At 54.4% G+C, this 19,575-nt stretch overlaps 8 protein-coding genes across 8 annotated transcripts; 3 read left to right on the top strand and 5 right to left on the bottom strand.

The window, feature by feature from the left end:
* Positions 1–180: 180 nt before the first annotated feature.
* Positions 181–2,590, top strand: KRP23_6288 (putative serine/threonine-protein kinase drkC; the record flags this gene model as incomplete). The annotated part of the gene is made up of 5 exons (XM_067891461.1): positions 181–686; positions 754–822; positions 886–960; positions 1,033–1,101; positions 1,177–2,590. The coding sequence occupies 5 exons, from the start codon at positions 181–183 to the stop codon at positions 2,588–2,590; spliced, it is 2,133 nt and encodes a 710-aa protein (XP_067745815.1).
* Positions 2,591–3,417: 827 nt separating this feature from the next.
* Positions 3,418–4,647, bottom strand: KRP23_6287 (putative WRKY transcription factor 19; the record flags this gene model as incomplete). The annotated part of the gene is made up of 6 exons (XM_067891460.1): positions 3,418–3,533; positions 3,669–3,740; positions 3,814–3,891; positions 3,963–4,032; positions 4,107–4,279; positions 4,371–4,647. The coding sequence occupies 6 exons, from the start codon at positions 4,645–4,647 to the stop codon at positions 3,418–3,420; spliced, it is 786 nt and encodes a 261-aa protein (XP_067745814.1).
* Positions 4,648–6,706: 2,059 nt separating this feature from the next.
* KRP23_6286 (putative serine/threonine-protein kinase PBL17) lies at positions 6,707–9,246 on the bottom strand (the record flags this gene model as incomplete). Its single annotated transcript, XM_067891459.1, has 5 exons — positions 6,707–8,312; positions 8,375–8,446; positions 8,526–8,591; positions 8,669–8,761; positions 8,843–9,246. The coding sequence occupies 5 exons, from the start codon at positions 9,244–9,246 to the stop codon at positions 6,707–6,709; spliced, it is 2,241 nt and encodes a 746-aa protein (XP_067745813.1).
* A 1,155-nt stretch (positions 9,247–10,401) lies between these two features.
* On the top strand, positions 10,402–12,205 carry KRP23_6285 (ADP-ribosylation factor-like protein 13B; the record flags this gene model as incomplete). Its single annotated transcript, XM_067891458.1, has 5 exons — positions 10,402–10,456; positions 10,529–10,828; positions 10,898–11,445; positions 11,510–11,625; positions 11,701–12,205. The coding sequence occupies 5 exons, from the start codon at positions 10,402–10,404 to the stop codon at positions 12,203–12,205; spliced, it is 1,524 nt and encodes a 507-aa protein (XP_067745812.1).
* A 71-nt stretch (positions 12,206–12,276) lies between these two features.
* Positions 12,277–13,731, bottom strand: KRP23_6284 (DnaJ-like protein subfamily C member 21; the record flags this gene model as incomplete). Its single annotated transcript, XM_067891457.1, has 2 exons — positions 12,277–13,290; positions 13,366–13,731. The coding sequence occupies 2 exons, from the start codon at positions 13,729–13,731 to the stop codon at positions 12,277–12,279; spliced, it is 1,380 nt and encodes a 459-aa protein (XP_067745811.1).
* Positions 13,732–15,082: 1,351 nt separating this feature from the next.
* On the bottom strand, positions 15,083–17,251 carry KRP23_6283 (uncharacterized protein; the record flags this gene model as incomplete). The annotated part of the gene is made up of 1 exon (XM_067891456.1): positions 15,083–17,251. The coding sequence occupies one exon, from the start codon at positions 17,249–17,251 to the stop codon at positions 15,083–15,085; it is 2,169 nt and encodes a 722-aa protein (XP_067745810.1).
* A 436-nt stretch (positions 17,252–17,687) lies between these two features.
* KRP23_6282 (uncharacterized protein) lies at positions 17,688–18,349 on the top strand (the record flags this gene model as incomplete). The annotated part of the gene is made up of 2 exons (XM_067891455.1): positions 17,688–17,828; positions 17,903–18,349. The coding sequence occupies 2 exons, from the start codon at positions 17,688–17,690 to the stop codon at positions 18,347–18,349; spliced, it is 588 nt and encodes a 195-aa protein (XP_067745809.1).
* Positions 18,350–18,528: 179 nt separating this feature from the next.
* On the bottom strand, positions 18,529–19,423 carry KRP23_6281 (50S ribosomal protein L4; the record flags this gene model as incomplete). Its single annotated transcript, XM_067891454.1, has 2 exons — positions 18,529–18,762; positions 18,830–19,423. 2 exons carry the CDS (start codon positions 19,421–19,423, stop codon positions 18,529–18,531), a joined length of 828 nt encoding a protein of 275 aa, XP_067745808.1.
* Between the last annotated feature and the right edge of the window lie 152 nt (positions 19,424–19,575).

Here is a 19,575-nt window from a genome sequence, read left to right as displayed (position 1 = left end):
CTCCATGTAGCGTGGTGTCGTCGCTCGCGACTTTCCTGGCGGAACGAGCGCGCACTCGTCCGCCAGCGCCCCATACAATTCCCTCCCTAGACCTTGGGCGCAAATACACCCCCCTCTGATACGCAGCCACTTCAGCACTGAAGACAGAACCCCCTCCCTCGATTTAATAACCCCTCGGGTATGCGCGTGTGGACTCTGGCGCTCGGTCTGCTGCACGCCGCGTCGGCCGCCAGCTCCTCCGGCTCCGGCGCGAGCGGCACGCGCAACACGCTCACCACGAGCTGCAACGGCGGATGCAGCAACGCGTGCGTCGTGGTGGGGCAGTCGTCGGCCAACGCCATCGACTGCGTGAACGACACGAGCTGCGTGACGCTGTCCTCGGGCCAGTCGGCGCTGTGTCTCGACGCCTTCGCCTCATCGGCCACCGAGTGGACGTTTCAACCGGCCGAGAGCAACGACACAGCAGGGGCCGGTCCCTTTGAACGCGTGGGGCTGCTGCAGCTGGACGGCCAGGTGACAGACCTCACGTTCGCCAAAGCAGAGCAGAATGAGGAACCGCTCTCGGGAACGCTCGAGCTTTCGTCCATGAACATCCAATCGGATGCGACGCTGGACAAAGTGGCGTTCAGGAACTTGAGCTTGTCCGGTTTGGACAGCGCCTTACCGCTCAACAGCGTCAGAAGAATGTGCGTCGCTGTGATGTTGCACGAGGAAGAAACTACCACGACTGACACTGGTATTTTATGTGGACAGATATTTCAACAACTGCTCCTTGAACGCCATCCCTACGGCTGCTGTGGCTGGAGACTCCGTCACTGTCATGTAAGAGCACATTCGATGCACTGCTTGCAGAACTTGTTCTAATTTTCATTGTTTGTGGTGCAGTGATTTAGCAGGAAATGCCATCGCGGGGGTGGAGAGCGATTTCCAAGACGAGTCTTTCCCGAATCTTACTGTACTGTACGTGCCAACTTCTGCTTTAACCTAGACTGCACCAACATTGCTAACTGAAACATGGTGTCTTTCGTGCAGTGATTTATCGGCGAACACTCTGACGGACTTCGACCTCGTGGTAGACAACTTTCCAGCGATCACGACCTTGTAAGTTCGCCTGCGGCGAAGTGTGCGCTGCTCGTAGCAAGCTTCCGACTCACCTTCCTGTATTCGTGTGCTTAGATTTCTCCACGACAACTCGCTGGCATCTGTTCCCGACGTGGTCTTCAATTTGTCCACACTCCAGCATCTGACGCTGGCCGACAACCCTATCAACGCGTCGGGTCTTACAGTGGACCAGTTCGCATTCCTCGCGAATCTGAACGTGTTCACTATTGATGGCACCACAAACACGAGCGCATGCCCAACCTCCGCTGTCCAGACCGCGCTTAACGAGTCTTTCACGTTTTGTGCGGGGAATGGAGACGACATAGAACCCTCAAACGCGACAGTCACGGAGATGCCATCGACTACGGTGCCTTCAACAACTGAAGGTGCTTCATCTTCCTCTTCGTCGCACAAAACATGGATTATTATTGGGGCGTGTCTGGGTGGCGTGGTGCTGCTGTTGCTGATCTTCTTCATATGGTGGTGCTGCCGTCGGCGGAGGAACGAGCAACCCAAGCTCATGAACAGTACAACTCCATCAATTGCAATCGGCATGGGCGACTTGTCTGACCACCCCTACATGGAAATGGGTGTTCCTCGATCCACCAACGCCTCTAGCCAGACGACGTCGGACTTTGAATTATTGGCGTCTGTGGCAGACGGCTATATCGGACTTACTCGGCTATCGTATGACGACGTATTCCTGCACAAGATGCTGCGTGTGAGCAGCCGTTCGGAGCTATGGCTGGGCGAGTACAAGCATGAGGTTGTGCTTGTCAAGAAAATCAAGAGCAACACGGCATCAAAGGCGTTGATGCGGGACTTCGTGACAGAGATCGAGCTGATGTTCGAGCTGAAACACCCTCGCATTGCAGCCTTCCGGGGTGCTATGTGGGATGCGGACGGCACGGAGCTCTGCGCTGTGGTCGAGTATGTTGAAAAGGGAGCGCTGCGTGATTGCACGGTTAACAATGCCATGGAGCTGTCGGTGCCAAAGCAGCATACCATTGCTCGCCAGATTTCAGAGGCCATGGCTTTCCTTCACAAGCAGAACATTGTGCACGGCCGGCTGAATGCGTTCAACATCCTTTTGGACAAGGAATATTCCGCCAAGCTTAGTCTGTTCAGCATTTTCCACTACGTGAAGCTTTCGCCTTTAGACAACGAGTGCAAGATCTTTGCCGCCCCAGAAGTTCTGCGCGGTGAACAACCAACTGAGAGATCTGATGTATACGCATTCGGCGTGGTGCTCGTGGAAATCGACACAGGTGAGACCCCAGTGATGAATGCTCGGAGGCTATCGATGGAGCGATCGGGTCGCGAGGATGCTCTCTCTCCAACCGCCAAGAAGACTGGATTCCGCTTGAGCCGCCTCTGCTCCGGCGTGATGAAGGAGATTATTGCAGCCTGTCTGGAAAAGGACCCTGCACGACGTCCATCAATGGCTGACGTGGCATTGGCTCTTAAGACTGGAGCGATGAAGCTGTGAGGACTCGCTCAGCAACGAAGGCAGGCTCGACACAAGCCACTCTGGATTTTATTTTCTACTACATGTACCGGTACTAGCCTGGACCACACGCCAATAGCGTAAAACGCTGCTGCATGAAGCAGAACTCGCGGTAGATGTAAGCCCGAACTCATGTAAATGGGAGGCAGCCTCCCTTATTTTTACCCGTCAGGAAGCACAAGAAGAGCACTAGCCAGTTGTCGCTCTTTGTATAAAAACCACATAAAAACATTTAGGAAGCTGGTGGTTTTTGCTGTCACGGGGACAAAGCGAACAAGGTGAGTGTACGACAGCATCAAATTGGGAGCAACCAATGTTATGACTCATCTGATTGTCCAAACATATTGAAAGAATTCTCATGCCTGTCAAGTTGACAATCAAGTCAACCAGTCGATTCAGCCCTGGAGTCAAAGCCAGCGATGAATGGCATCCTTCGCTGGCGCCGCATCTGTTCCCGTGTTTCCAAGACACCGAAAAGCTTTCTCCCCGTCGTTTCGGGGGGTCGTGCTATTCATGTATGTACACGTCATTTCGATTTCCTCGCTAATCACATGCAAACACGTTAGCAGACATTGCCGTGCCTCAAGCGATAATGCAACCAGTAGCACATTGCATGAAAAAATTGGATTGCCTTTTTCTACAAGCTCGAAGTGCGCCAAAGCTATCATTGTGCCAATAAATATTCAACGCGCCTCCCTACTCCTACTCCTCCAATTCGCCCACACAAAACGCAATCCAATGTGCGTGGAGCTGGTAGAAGTCTCCTATGATTTCCTATGTGCGCGCTCGGGTATGAGCGGCAATCACCATCATCGTTTCACAGATTTGGGCAAAGCGCCAGTGCTGGTGGCTTGATGCAAAGAGCACACATTACCATTGCGCTCGTAAGCAGGCTTGCGGCAGCCTTCCACAACACATCGCTTGCCTGTAAGAAAACAAGTGAGAAAGAGCAAAAATAAGCAGCAGCACGCAAAAGCAACACAGCGAAAAGAGAGCTCTGTGTGTGAGTATAACACGATCAAGAACAAATTGCTTGAGTCAAAGTAGTCATGCAGCTCACCTCCTCCGTGAGCCCAGCAAAGACCGTGGGAGACTGCCGTCTTGGTACAGTTTTGTTCGCTGCATTTGCGACCTGAAAAGGAAGCGGAATTCAAGTGAGTTTTGCATGACCTGTACGAATGAAAGGTAATCAATCAGCACTGCACCTCCGCCGTGAGACCAGCAGACGCCGCGAGACTTGGCACGGTTCTCGCACCCCGCCACGGTGCATTTCGTCGAGCCGCCTGCAATTGTTGCGCAAGGTTTGGTAAGCAAATCATGAAGCCACCTTTTTCAATAATCGTGCTTGCCTTACCGTGCTTCCAACACACACCCAAATTTTTAGCACTGCTCGTGCACCCCACGACTGCACATCGCTTACCGCCCTGTTATCAAATCAAGCATTCGGTCAACATTGGATCCAATGCGAACAGCGAAACACCGCACAACTGCCACCCACCCCGTGACCGATGCAGAGTCCGCGGTTCACCACGTAGCGCGTGCAGTTTTCAAACTTGCAGATCCGCGACTTCTTGATCGCAGCTTTGGCTGCTGCGGGCGCCGGCACATTGGCCTCTCGGTTCTCCGTCGCCGATTCGTCCCGAGGGGCCCCTGAACTAACCGCGAGGTCCGCTGCAACGCACCAATGCAGCAAACACCGACAAGTCACGCTCTGCAAATCCAGTCGGTCGTCCGCAAGGTTGCAAGGATCAGCGCAACGTACCGAAGCTCGACGTTTGGTCCTCGTCCGAGCCGCCGAGGATGAAGGCGAGCGAGCTCTTGCTGGCCGCGGCCGTCGCGTCCGTGTTCATGATGGCCTCGAGGCGGTGGCGGTTGGCGGCGACCTGGAGCTGCTGCAGCGCCGGCAGCGAGGGCCCTTCTCGCACGCCGTGCCCATCCTGGCGGGGCTCGTTGGTCGCCACTTGGTGGAGCCACGCTGCGCTCATGTCGACGTCGTCGCCGGCCGAGTTCTTCATGCAGGAGGCCGGATACAGCAGCATCCAGAGGGGGCAAAGTCTTGAGATAGGGACCAAAGGGGTGTGGTGGTATTTTATTCTAGTGCTGCCTGCTGCTGGCAGAGTCAACTGTTCCAGCAGTCAGCCGGTTGTTATCTGAATAATGGACTGCAAGAAGCAGTCGATTCAAGTCGACGCCTGCCCCGGCTGGCGAGAGAAAAGCCCCGAGCGCGGGCCGATGGTGCGTTGATTGCTGTGGCCGCGTCACTGGAGACTCGAACCACTGGTGTCCGACAGGCTCCGCTATTGATGCCGGCTCCGGCTTGCGAGCACTTGCCCTTTGTATGTCGCGCGGCGAGGCCAACGGATGGTGGCCAAAATTGGCCCCATTTCGACCAATCCAAAGTGGGTACACAGCGCCGCTTCGAGCTTCGAAATCCCGCCCCATACTGGGGCCAAGCTGTTTTCTCCCAAGATCGCGCGGCTCGTCTCTGATACCGACGTTCCGGATACAGCAAGAGGCCCAGTTCACTTCATGACTCCTCCGGCTCGCGGCACTCTTGCATGCCTCTCCTTGGCAGGCAGTGCTTCGGTGCTAGCTGGTCGCAAGAGAGCCCGAGAGTCCAATGCATTTCGATGAGCGAGGAAGCGCCTGCACCGACACGGAGTGATTAGCCGACCAGGATAAGAGTGCATTCATAAACATAGACGTAGCGCTCGTCCAATTGTGCTTGGGTGTCGTTCTCAGACAGACGAATCGGCATGGGCCACGTCAAAGCAAAAATGGCCGCGAAAGCACTTTTGCATTGCATGACATGTACCGTACGCACTGTGTAAACCTGACAAACTGGCTGCTACTAACTCCGGACCTTGCACCCTGTGCGAAACAAGGTCTGCGCGAACAGAGCCGAGCATTCCATTAGCTCGATCTTCAAAGGACGTAATCGCGCTGATCATGCTGCGCTGGACGTCGCAGCGCCCGCGTCCACGAGGACGCTGAAGCCTCATTTCTTGCAGCGGGTCGACGGCAGTGCCGCAGACAGCACACACTGCGTGAGGTGGTCGGTCCAACTGCACTGACGAATTCCAGTGCAACGTGCTTCATGTCGGCCCACTGCTGCGTGCAGCTCGGACAGTGCGTGCGCTGCTGGTGCCCTCGAATCTTCTGCAGCATTTGGTCGCCAGCGGCGCGAACCATTCGTTCCATCTCGGCTTTGTCCTGTCTCGCCGCGGTAGACTGCGCATAGCTGCTGGTTGCTGTCCGTAGTTGAACAAGACAAGCAGCGAAACGTTAGTGACCGATATCCAGTGCAAGGCTGCACAGCACAGGAGACGGAATCCGGTGTACCGATGCGTTGCCACTTCTTGAGTTCTGCGACTGCACTGTCCAAGTCGCGCCGGATATGCTGCATTTGCTGCGTGGTCTGCTCGAGTTGCTGCTGTCGACGCACCAAATCGTTCTGTAGGCGAAACGAACGATTTGAAGTCATGTGTTGGATTTGGTAGGCACGCTCTAGCTCACATCGCATTTCTCTCAGTCGCTCTGGAATTCGCGAGGCAGTAGTTGTCTGCTGCTCGTTGCGGTTGGAATTAGGGCGAGTCCGAGGTATGACTTCATGATCAACCACTGCACCTCCAGACGAAAAGTACAGACGCACTATTTTCTTAGCTCCGCGCCGGCAAACAGGACAAACTCGTTTGCTTGCTAGAGCTTGTTCCGCACACGTGTGATGAAAAACATGGCCGCAAGCCAATGCTGCCAAGTGTATCTGCAAGCTTTCTAGGCATATAGCACACTCGGTGGACGCTTGATCTCTTTCTCCGTTCTCGCTCTTGGGCATTGGTGGGGGTGATCTTTGTTGCTCGTACGAAGATGGTGAGCCAGGAAGTCGATACGACATGCTTTGTGAATGGGAACTTCTGAGTGGTCTCATTCCTTGCCAGCGCTTCGATGGGAGTAGACGCAAGAATACAGCAACGTAGCTTGCGTCGTGTCCCTGTTGGGCTTCTTCAACGAACATCTTTCAAATGGCGATACTAGTATTGTACTTTTTTGAGTTCTATGTATACTATCTCTGCGTTCAGGCTGCAGTAACAGGTCTGCCTAGATATGCAGCATAGCTGCGATGTAGGACGCGCTGGGGCGTAGTGACGGATCGTATTGCAAGCATGCGACTGCCAGCTCTCGGACCATCGTGGGACATTCAGGTGTGAACGTGAACATGCCCATAAAACTCGTGTCATCGTTGTTGTGTGCGCCGAGCAGAGGAGTGGTCCGTCGGCGGTTTTCCTCCAGCCCAACACTGCGCGAGCTTTGCAGCGTACGCGAGCTGTTAGAGCTTGGCAGGCTCTCCAGCTGGGTGGTACGTCGTCGTGAGCTGTCCGAGTCACTGCCAATGTTAGTTGATACAACCGTGCCGTCCGTAGAGAGGAGAGTGCCGTTGTCCGTGTCGAAGTCACCAATGTGCGTACGCATCCTCCACGAACTTCTGATCATTTCGTCTGCTGTCTGGCAAGTGTCCAGGTGTGCAAGCAGCACGCCGAACGCGTACATGTCCGAGGACGACCGAGACGGCTCGCCGATGAGGATTTCAGGAGCGAAGAACGCCTTCATGGTGGAATCGCAGCTTTGATAGAATGACTGACAACTGTAGGGGGATGATCCATCAGTGGGAAGAGCAGCCTGCACCGGGTTTAACTTGCAGCCCTTTTTAGGGTCTACAAACACGCTTCGGCCATTGAGCCCGTCGTACGTAACCATGTGCTGGCTGTGCAGGTACATGAGGCCACGCGCGATCTCGGATGCTGCTTTCATCTTGAAGTTCTTCCAGTTCAGCTCTGAACCAGAACTCCTCAGGTATGCTTCAAGCGTTCCAAGCGTCATGTACTCGCAAACTGCTGTCATCGCATGTCTTTCGTCCCACACCAGTCCAGTGATCGAAAGCAATTGCGGGTGACGCATTTGCGAGAGTGTTGGCACCATGTCTAAGGCCGCCTCCACATCGTCATCGCTGGTCTGGAGTTTAGTCACAAGAACCAAACGCGTGCAGTGTTCGGCAAGCGCAACGGTAATAGGGCCCGACATTGACAACTGATTCAACATGACGACATCGGTGGACAGGATCTCCTTGAACGCCGCCTTGCGTAGTCCACCACCGGTGTGGAACTCATTAAGTGAAGCCTCAAGCTCAGTGGTCTGCATAGTGCTATTTGATAGCACACCCATCCGAGATCGAAGGCTCCGCAAATTCGACTTGATCTTGCTATCACCAGATACCAGCGAATCGTGCTGCTGCAGTGCTGTCTTTTGTTTATACTTTCGCAGGAAAACAACACCCCCGACCACGGCCAACACCACGAAAAGCGCAAGCCCCAGAACGACGAACAGAACAGCGGAGCTATCTTTGCTCTCGGTTGCAGTGGATGTTGTACTTTCCTCTTCGGAACCGGAGCTGTTGATACTGCCGAGACCGTCACCATTTGTGTAGCACACGCTTTTGTCCGCCCAGGATACGGCTTCATAACCAGTGGAACAGCTTCCGGTGACTGTCAAATTGGCTTCAAACACGGGCAGATCCTGCAAATATTGAAGCTGTGGGTGGGTGACGTGGGCGTCCGTGATAGCGTTGCCTTGTAGATATAAAGCTGACAGGTTGCGCATTTCATAAATAATGGTTGGGATATCCGACAGCTCGTTGTCACGAAGGTCTCTGTAGAAACAAAGGCTGTCGTTAGTATACCATCCCACATCTCATTATGAAACCGCACGTACAAGGTTGACACAGACGTGAACGCATGCTCGCCACGTGGATCAAATTGAGTGAGCTTTGACCGCTGAATAATACTGTGCATGAAACGAGATAAACTCCAGTCAGTTGACGCTGGCTGGGTAGCCGAATGCGGGTGTGTAAATATCAACATACAGAGACTGAAGACTGTCCGGGAAGACGTTTGTGAGAATTTCATCGATATGAACATCAGAAATGGTTCTGTAGGAATAACAACACAAAGACTGTCAGTACAAAAGTTCATCCAGATAGCGTATCAATCGCAGCTAAGCACACACATTTGCTGCAGCGCAGTGCCACTCCGGAAAGCGTCCGACGAAAAAGAGAGCGGGACTGCGATCTGCGAGTTTGTCGTCGCGGTCACGATTGTCCTACAAATTACAACAAGACACCGGAAAATCAACGTTAGCAAATACGGCACGCATTCTTTCCAGGGAGCAATCGCCACGTACAAATTCTGCAAGCTCGACGGCAGCTCGAGGTCGTCGATGGCTTGAAACACGGCCGTGTTGGCCTTGTCGCTTTGTGGCTGGGCGATCGTCAGCGTCCACTGCGGCATGCTCCAGCTTTCTGGCGTGTCCACCAGACACTGCACCTCACACTTGCCAGACGTGACGTCCGTCTTGCACGTGGGCATGTTGGCATACGCACAGCCCCGGTAGAAAAAGTTTCCGTCATTGTTGTTGTTCTCCTTGCTCCTGTCCCCAGTTGTCGACGCGTAGTTGACACAGAGCGAAGAGCTGCAGGCTCCGTAGCAGTTGCTCGTGAGCGTGTTGCTCTCCGGAGGGGCACAGGCCTCGTCCGCTGCAGCGACTGCCACGGCCAGAGCTGCTGCAAACGCTCGGACGCTCCACATTTCTCGCTTGATTCTGCTGGCTTCGCTAGAAAAACACTGGACGCTTGCTCCCAAGCGAACGCTGCGGCTGCTGAGCCCTCGGACCTGGAATGGGCAAGGCACACACGAGTGTTGCGCGACAGCAACTGGCACGAACTCCACAGGACAAATGGTGCTGTGAGTCGCTCCACGGAAATGTCTCACTGAATTGTGCATAGCCAGGAGGTAAAGCCAGTCGGATTTCACCTGTTCAATTGGTCAAAAAGCGGGTCTGATAATTGTTCTGGTTGGTGGAAAAAGGGAAACCCCGTAACGGCGATTTTGACTTGGGTTTACTATGGCGATCGTTTTTCGCCGTTTTTCGATGGTGGTCGAAATTCAACGTTCACCTTTCCACCTTTTCTTGCTGGTTGTTCCTGGTGTTGATGGGGACGTCGAGTGCATGCTGGGCGCTGTCTCTAGTTGCTCAATTGAAGATGCCGCGATCGATCTTTGAGTAGAGTCGATACTCTTTCGTGCGGTTGAACTCGCAGTCGTTACCACGGGCCTTTCCGAAAGACCTTTCGTGGCCGCAGGGTGAACACGACCACGCCAAGTAATTGTTGCTGCTGCTCGCCGCAGCGCAGCCTCACTGCAGCAGGCCAAAGTGCGACTGTATGTGCATGTACTAATACCGATGGCATCTCAGCAATATTGGACACACGATCGGATCGAACGTGAAGTCCATTTACACCTGGCTGTGGTCGTGTGGCTGGGAAGCGAGAGGTGCGTCTGGGCGGTGCGGCTGTCGTCAGGCCTTTTTGACGAAGTTCGAGCAATCGTGGCCGTGACCATCTCGAAGCTGACCAAATGACCACCGTCATTTCGCTGATTTGGTCGATAGGCGTGACATGTATCTGTACAATCGCATGCTCGTGGATCGCCCCCAAAGTACATAAAAAAAAAAGCAACCAATACTTCATTCGTACACCAACCGAGGCGTGTCCTAATATAGGACGGATTCTACTTCCGGACGGGTTCTATTTTCCAAAACGGTTGTCAACGTCCGTCACCAAGAGCTCAAATTAGACGTGCTCCGCTATTTACAACTGCGACAGGTGATCTCCACGCCTGACCGACAGCGACGAGGGGGGAGTGATCAAGCAGTCTGTTCAACGAAGCCGTATTCCAAACCCCATGAGCGCGCGAAGGTTGCGCGAAGCGACCAAGATTACACCTCGCAGTGCCGTCGGTGCGCCGCTGCCTTGCTATATTGCCACCAAATCCTCAGTCCATCTGAATAATACATTCTCTTGATGTGCAGGTACCCCGCACAAAGCTGCTGAAACTGAGCACGAGTATTTGCGACGATGTGTGGACCCGGTCCTGATGCCCCTTATCGAGTCGTTGCTGCTGTATCAGCCGGAGAGCGTCTTCCACTTCATCCTCGACTTTGTGGACGAGCAGAAGGCCGGTCGCTTTACGCACCACCCGCAAAGCGTAGGTTACGCGAAGAAGCTCACAAACCGCCGTAAAATGGTGGATTTCATGTCCACCAGCGTGATCCCCGTCATGGACGATCTAGCCAAACAGATTCTCCGCGAGAAGCCAAACTCCGTGAAAGGTGCGTCGTGGCCATTTTTACTACGTACTTGTGTTTGACTTTTAACGCTGACCTGTCCCTCGCGTGAAGCTTTCATTAAGGACGTGGTTGCTGCGCGTATAGTTATCGAGTCCAGCGAAAGCCCCGAAGAAGCATCAAATCAGCTTGAAGCCCATGTTTACTTCCGCATAAATGACCGTGTATTATGTCGGTATAAGGGTCGACCACGCTTCTTTCCAGGTATCATCACTGCAACCGATGACAATGGCAGCTTTACAATCTTATACGACGACGGAAAGACAGAGAGCAATGTCCACTACATGTGCCTGAGACTGCACCCGACACCGAACTCCAGCGAGACGGCGGCAACACACAAAATGGTTGATGGAGAAGTTGAGGACAATCAGGAAAAGCCGAAGGCCAGTCGCAAAATGGAGATTGTGCTTTTGATAATTGGTATCGACGGAGCTGGGAAGACTACGCTCCTTTCCACGTTGCAGGGTGATCTCGACAAGGAGCATGTGCCCAGTGCAGGCTTCACGTCTGCCAAATTTCAGACTGAGACAGGATCTGCTACATTCTACGACCTCGGAGGCGGCCCAGCGTTCCGCAACGTCTGGAAAGAATACTACGCTGACGTACGCAACTTGGATGTTGATGTCCTAAATTGATATTAACTGTCACATGTTGCGTCTTGCCCAGGCTCACGGCATCGTTTTTGTAGTCGACTCGTCAAGCGAAAATTCAGTGCTCCAGGCTGCTAATGTGCTCGAAGAATCGATGGCGAACGATCTCATGACCAACAAACCTTTGCTAATGTACGTGCAGCTCTGGGCTCAATGAAAGGCTACGTAATCCCATGCATTAATGAACAACTTGCGTGCATCATACAGCTTTGCCAACAAACGCGACCACTCCAACGCCGTAGGAGAGCAGGAGATGCAACGTTTACTGCATCTGAACAAGTTTCCCGGCTCTAAGATTGTACCCTGCGTTACCAAGCCAGCCGTCAACGGTGGAGCGGTAGACGAGCGCTTGGAGACCGGTCTTGAGTGGCTCTTTGAACAAGTTCACAATGACTTTGACACACTACACGAACGGGTTCAGCGCGATCTAGCACTAAAGAAAAAGCAAGACCAGCAACGGCGAGAGGAGCAACGGGCTCGAGTTTCGCGTTGGAAAGAAGAGCGTGAACTTAACCAAATGCGTACTTTTGACAAGCCGTCCATAGAGGAGCAAACCCCATCGTCGTCGAAAGCTGCAGCGGATAGACCGGAAGAGTCCGTGATATACTGCTCAAACTGCAGTACAGCGCCAGCAGTAACGAAGTGTGCTGCATCTAAGTGGATGCCTGTATGCGAAGACTGTGCAACAGCTTTGAGAAGTCAGTCCACATAAGGTTGAATCAAGAGATGCTACACCGCAAAAGCAGCGATTTTGGATTTCAAAGGAGCTCTCTATTCTCTATCTCATCCTCTGCGCTTCTTGCCACCCTTCTTACCGCGACCTCGCTGCCGCTCTTCGTCTTCTTCTTCCTGTTCTTTCTTTGAGCGCGCGCTGTTCATGATCTTCTCTACATTCTCCTTCTTCTTGCTTTTTCGCATCTCCTTGCGCTCCCGGCGCTTCTCGGCTGCCTTTTGCTCCTTTTCAAGACGCACACGCTCAGCCTCTTCCTTCTTACGAGCGGCTTCACTATCCGCTTCCTGCTGCTCAGCATCAGCACTATTGTCATCATCTTCCGCAGGTGGCTGAGCAGGAACGTCATTTGCATTGTCAACCTCGCGCTTCACCTTACCGAGCGCGATAAGCTCCTCCTGCAATACTCGATCCATTTCATCGTCCAAAAGGCTGAGGTCACTAAATACACCAAGTTCCTCCTCTTTCTCGCGGTGTTTCTTCGACGTGAGGTGGTTCTGCAACTGCTTTGTAGACTTGAAGGTCTTGCTGCACAGGTCACACACAAGAACATCCGCGTCCATTTTCTTTCGGAGCTTCTCAAGTTCCTGCTCAATGTCTCTGTCGGCAACACGGCTGGTCTCCATACCGCTGTCGGCCCACATCTTCTCCTGCTGCTTCTGAAACGCGCGTCGCTCGGTGTCATACGCCGCTTGTTTCTCGCGCTTCTTCGCCTCTTCCTCAATACGCCGCTGCTGCTTCTCCTGCTCCTTTTGCTTCTGAAACGCTCGCACACGCGGGTCGCGACGGCACACGAAATCCACAAGCTCTCGCACTTCAGTAGTAAATGCCTTCTTGGCCACATCCCGCAGCTTTTTATTCTCCTTCTCCATGGCCCGCCTCACCAGTCTCGTGGGTGCATCGGTCGTTTTGTACTCATCCACCCACGCAAAGCTGCGCTGTGTCGTGTAGCTCTTCCAGTGCTGGTAGAAGTAGTTCACGTCGTCCATCGACGTCTCAGCGCCTCCGATCTTTGGAGCAGCTGCGGATCTGGAGCCGTCACCTCCCTCCACGTCCAGCTCATCAATCTGTCTCCAGCAGCATAAACTCCCAAATTAGCGTCAAGAACTCGCAAAAATGCTGCACATAATAGCCCAATGCACCTTGGTGAAGAGGTCTCCGTACACGACGTAGAAGCTCTTTGCGTCCGAGCCAAAGCCCGAATACACCGACGCGCTGAAGTACCGGAACAAGTTGAGCTCGTCCTCGTCTTCGTCCTCATCGTTGCCATCTCCGCCGCGCAGAATCTGCTCGCGGTGCTCGTCGTACCATTTCTTCTCGTGCGGGTCGCTCAGCACCTCGTACGCGTTCTGGATGGTCTGGAATTGCTCTGTGGCCTCCTCGCTTGAGATGCCATTCCGCTGGTGCTTGTCCGGGTGCCACCGCAGCGCCTGCAGACGAAACGCCTTCTTGATCTCCACCGCCGACGCATCGCGCGCGACCGCCAGCACCTCGTAGTGACAGCGCATTGCACAACCACCAGGTTCCACTATTTTTTAAGTGCCGGTAGTCAAACCTGGCTGTATACCAACTGTATACAGGTAGTCAAATTAAACTGGGAGTCACCGACGAGACGCAGACGCCGAGACCAAGGTCGTGCACGACCATGGCTTGGCCGCCAGACCACGGGGTTCGCTGGACATCTGCAACATGTCCATAACGAACGATCGCATTGGGGAAGCCATTCTGAAGGCACTTGCAGAAGGCTGCGTCATTCGCATGATCGTCGACGAGCAAAGCGCGCTTCAAAAGAAAACATGACTTGGCTACGCAAATTCAAGGACGCGGGGATCCTGGTCAAGACTGGACGCGTGCCCAGCTTCATGGTCCACCACAAGTGAACCATCGTGAACGGCGAGTTTAGCCTAGGAGGCTCGGGCAACCGCGCTGTAGTTGCAGATCTTTGAGAGGCGTACGGGTCAGGCGCATCTTGATGCGATCAAGCGCGAGTTCGAGCAGCTCTGGGAAGAAGGACGGGTGCTTCAATGGGCCTCGAAGAGTTCTGCTTGCTTCATGTACTTTGGGGGAACCCTAGACGAAACGATGTATCACCCGGGAGAGGAGGACGACGACGAGGAAGAAATGATGTACCACTCGGGAGAGGAGAACGACGAGGAAGAAACGAAAGTGAACCCCCTGGGAGAGCAGGACGAGAACGTTGTTGATGTGTAAGATGTGGTTGAACGTGCGCGCCATTGTTCAGCAGATGCCCATGAGCGAAGTCAACGAAGGCATTGCTACGATGCGTGAGGGCCGTGGTGCGCTACCACATTTCATGAACGGATTGTTCATCCTTGACATCGTTTGTACGAGAGGAAGGAAGCACACACTATCGGTTCGTCTACTCCGAGTGTGCGGGGGCCGTCCCCAGCAAATCGACGTCAATGACTGCGGCAAAGGACGACAGGAGCATGGCTGCATCGCCTGGCGTCTCATTTACGTTGTGCTTCCGTTCGGTGCGCTGTGCGGCGTTTCCATTTTTCTAAGCCAAGCAGTGGCCGCTAAATTAACAGGTCTGGCGGAGTCTCTATGGGACCCCATGGCACTTGGCGATGGTGATTTGAGGTATCGGAACGATGTGGAAAGTCAGTTTGAGGCGGACAATTCGAAGGTTTCTCTAGCGAAGGTGATGCCTGGCGAAGAACTGTAGAATGTTGCATCCCAAGGACTCGTGCGTGCACCAGGTCTCAGCAAAGATGGAGAAACAGGCGAAGAAAACGACAATGATGGCGAAGTGGGCAGTTTGGAGTTACCGCTAGTGAAATCTTGTCAAAAGACTAAACATGTATTTTCGCATTACACAACTTGAACGCATCGGTCTCACTTCAGCTCCATGTCTTTTGGCTCGCGCAGACTCACATGCAGGTAGAGCATGTTGATAATCGCCTCGTGCTCGTCCTCGGTCTCAGCGTGTAGCTCATTGTCCACAGTCACTTCGTGTGGAATGTCGCGTTGAAGTCCGCCGATGGCAGACGATGAACAGCCCACCGTTCCGAGCCAGACGCGAGCTAGCTTCGAGAGGAACGGGTACCGCTTGCGGTTATCGCGCCACCACTTGAATGGATCCGTTATACGCGCCTCGCGCTTCTGATGCTTGGTCAGGTACGCAGCCACCTCATCCGCCACGCACATCCGCGTCTCCTCTATGCGAACATCGTCGAGAGGAGGCGCTGTCTCCTCCTGCAAAAGCGTGCGCATCAGTCCTTGTGCAGGAGTGTCCTCCCGGAATAAGTCAACAGTCTCCTTTACTAGCGCTAACTGGCATCGCTCTCGCTCGCTCTCGCCGACATGCTCCATCTTCGCGTAGCGTGGATCCAAAAGCGAGCACCACATCATCTCCGACAGCAAATCGTCGAAATTCGCACGTAAGCTTTCGATGACGCTCTTTTGAAGCATTACGAGATCACGGCTAATCTCCGTCGCATCAAATCCGTACATCAACCGGTACTGCTTAATCAGACCATCCAGCACGTTTTCCTGGTTTAATTGGTGCTTGGAAATCACCAGGCAGTGGATCATGAACGGGAGAGTTCGAGCTTTGTCGCTCGTGGTGATCACCTGAACTTCGCGCAATGTACGCAGTAGCAACAGGAGGGCTTCCGCTACAAACCACATCTTCGCAGTAGGCTCGGGGATGTTGTGGGCCATTTCTTCATCGTTTTCAGTGTCCAGCGATGCAAAAAAACGATTGATAGAGGGTCTCCAGACCATCAACTCGGTCAACAAGTCATACACCTGCTCCCATGAAGTGCAATCGGTTTTCCGAATTTTCAAGCTCTCGTCGTCCCCACCAGTGATCTGAGCGCGCAAAAGCGTCTGCTTCACTTCCCAATTATAATCCAACGCGTCTGCCAGTGCCCTCAGATCTGCAATCACCCCCCAAACGTTGGATTGGGCAGTCTGTTTGGACCTCACGCTTGTGCCAGCGTTTGGCGCCGCAGTCGTAGCGTTGGGATTGCCGAGATCCCGAGGTCGCCATATCCAGCGAAGAAGGGAAGTATGAACCACTGCCCAAATGTCAGGAAAACGCTTAGCTTCGAGGGCCGATGCAACGTGACAGCTTATCTTGTCGTTATTGCTCAGAAGAAGTGACAAGTTGTTCTTTGGGAGCTGCCACTCCCGTAGAATCGCCTTGAGGTGCTCACCCAAAGCGTCCGCACCGCCGTCCTCTGGAAACGGCACGTAGACCACACCCAAGGGTAACGTCGCCGACTCGAAATTCGTGTTCATGTGGTGGCACAGCAGTGCAAGGTACCTGAATCTCCCACCCCAATTCGAGTCGTAGTGCGTTTGCCAGATCTCTGCGGAGAGCGAGAAGTGGCCCACCTCCTTCTGAACCTGCACCATGGTTTTAAAACGGAGATCTGCCGCCTTCTGCTCCACTATGCGGCACATAGTTGTTCGATCTGGTACCGTTGCTTTTCCTTGCGAGAGGAACTGGATCAAGCGATCGAAGCTCGCGTCGGTCACCACCGACAACGGTTGGAAGCTGCAGCACACCCACTTGATCATCAGGTGCATGGCTGTCGGGTCTCCATAGTACTCGCGTCGGGACATCTCAGGCCGTACCTTCGACGCCGTCCGGCCCTTTTTGGGCGCAGGTCCCTGATTATCGCTTGGCTCCATGGAGATGTCTTCACCCCCCGACGATTCGGACGACGAGCGCTTCCCATTGCGCTGAGCTTGTTCCGTTGTGGCTGGAGCCTTCTCTTCAGTCTCTCGCATTGCCAGATAATTCTTGAGCTCTCGCGGGTGCAGCTTTTGCATGTGGTTACGCACCGAATTGCTCGATCCTTTCCGAAAAGAGAAGGCCTCGTTGCACTGTAGACAATAGGCCTCCGTGACGTCGTCGGTACTCCATCTTGTCTGGCCAGCGGGGAGAGTGCGGCCAGGGGGCGCCACGAGCTTGATGAACTGCCAGTACTCGGGGCGCCGGATGCGCGGACACTTAAAGAGCGTCAGGCCGCGGTGGTCCAAGGAGTTGCTCATGCCACTCAACTTTCGAATGGTGCTGATAATCGAGCCGATTACGTGTATACGTATAGTCGATCTTGTGATGGATAGCCAACGTGCTGAGTACAGTAGCGAGTATGATGCACGCGCGGAAGCTGAGTGGCATGAGTAGCCTAACGAAGCTGAAGAAGAACACGACTATCGTATTCCTCGTGACGAAAGGCATCGAGACCGAGGCCAAAAACAAGAGCATCTTAGTACACTGGCAGCAAAAGGAAGGTCTTCGAGAAGATGCACGAGATCTTCGGTGAGGCCTGTTATCATAGCACTCTAGGGTATCTCGGAGCCAGTCAACGTAGTCCGGGACATAACGCTGATCAATACATGTCGGTGCCTCTCATGGGCATCACTTCAATCATGTCTGGACTTGGTCTGGTACCATTTTCGTACCTTATCCGGTCACTGCACAATAATGATCCTACCGCGAGCCAAGGGGAAGGACGACAGCGCGGCTGCGGGAGCCTCCGCCGCCGCCACCATCTGCGAGCTGTGCGACCTGTACACGCACAACGACCTAGACGGCAAGTGGATGGAGCTCGCAGCAGTCTACGACGTACGTTAGCTCGTCGCCCATCGACCCCACACTGCCAACACCTAACGCTGAGATGTGTCAATTCTTCCCTGCAGCAACGCCATAATGTCGACAACTTCCGGGAGATTCTGGATCTGAGCAACCCCGACGCACGGATGGGCGACCTCAATGGCTGGCACTTGGAGCGCATGGCCGTGGGGGAGTTTGAGCCGGGGGCAGGCGCCAGCGCCAGCGAATTGGCGGAGATCAAGCGTGAGAGCCTCCTCATCAAGCAGACGCTGATGAAGGTGATGGCCAATGGCCGCAGCTTCAAGGCCAAGAGAGACGATCTGGAGGCGGCCATGGCCAAGCAGCGTGAGGAGCTGTCTGCTGAGCTATCTGAAGCCAAGGAGTTTCTTGGCCAGGCACATTTGCTGAACGCCTGTGACTCGGCTGCGATCGAGGTTAGTGAGCCAGCGCCTGTGGAGGAGCGACTGCGAGCGACGGTCAAACATCCAGAGCTCTCGCCGACAGTCGATCTCAGCGAAGCACCGTCAATCTGATGTTGTGAGACGTTAGATGGGGAGGTAAGCGAGTGTGGAATGAAAAACAGGGCGATACACGAGTGCATTCCTCCGGTGCTCTCCCAAATCGGTCACGCTCTAACTGTAACTTGGTTTGGGGCCACCTGCTCCGTTCTCGCCCTCCTGACTGTCTGTACATGCCGCTGTTTGCTACTGCTCTAGTCGACGTGCAGACGGTCCTCAAGGTACTTGACGGCGTCCTTCGTGATGATCAGCAGGTCCTTTTGCAGGATCGAGTAGACGTTGATCTTGTTCTGCGGGAGCGTGTCCACGTACGGGATGTTGCGCGTCGCCAAGACAAAGCTCGAGTCCACCTCCTCGCCGCCAACGAACAGTGCGTGGTCCCAGCCGCGGCCACCAAGCAGTTTCTTCATCTCCTTCGTCTTGGTAACCTGTTCGACACATATACACCACGTCAATATCAACTCAATAACCACGACAACAACAGCAGCAACGTACGTCAACGTCAAGCGAGTCCACGACGGCCAGCTTCCCCTCACGGAGCTTGGTGGACAGCGCCACGCGCAGGCCCATGGCGCGCACCTTCTTGGGCAGGTTGTACGAGAAGTCGCGCAACACGGGGCCGTGCACGCGGTAGCCTCCGCGCCACTGCGGCGCGCGGATGTCACCTACGCGGGCGCGGCCCGATCCTTTCTGCTTCCACGGCTTGCGCGTGGAGCCGCTCACCTCGGAGCGCGTCTTAGTCTTGTTGGTGCCGGCGCGACGGCACGCGAGCTGCCAGCGCACCACGCGCTGCAGGATGTCCACGCGGTCGGGCGCGCCGAACACCTCGCTGTCCATTGTCACGGAGCCCAGATCCTGCGCGTCCTCGGTCAGCGACAGCAGCTGCAGCTCGAGGTCGCCCGCGGGCGTCACCTTGACGTCCTGCGCGGCCGCGATCACGCGCGGCGGCGGCTGCGGCTTCTCCTCGGCCAGAGCTAGGTTGGCCGGTGCGTGCGTGCTGGCGGCACGCACCAGACAGGACGTGCGCGGTGCCGATACGGAAAGCGCCGCCACGCCGCGCAGCAGTCGGTTCATTCCCACAGTCGCCATCGGTTCCCCTTTGAGCTGCTCTTTGCGTGCGGCTCTGGTTGCGAGTGGATGGCGTCCATCTTGAGGTAATGGTACACCATATTGGTGTAAAAATACACACTCTTTGGTGACACAAAAGCGGGGGTGGAACAGGCACTAAGCAAAAGTCAGAC

Source organism: Phytophthora ramorum, assembly GCF_020800215.1.
Source record: "Phytophthora ramorum isolate Pr-102 chromosome Unknown Phyram_PR-102_s0005, whole genome shotgun sequence".
Taxonomy (NCBI): domain Eukaryota; phylum Oomycota; class Peronosporomycetes; order Peronosporales; family Peronosporaceae; genus Phytophthora; species Phytophthora ramorum.
The sequence above is the reverse complement of the archived record's forward strand: the minus strand, read 5'-3'. Positions and strand labels throughout refer to the sequence as shown.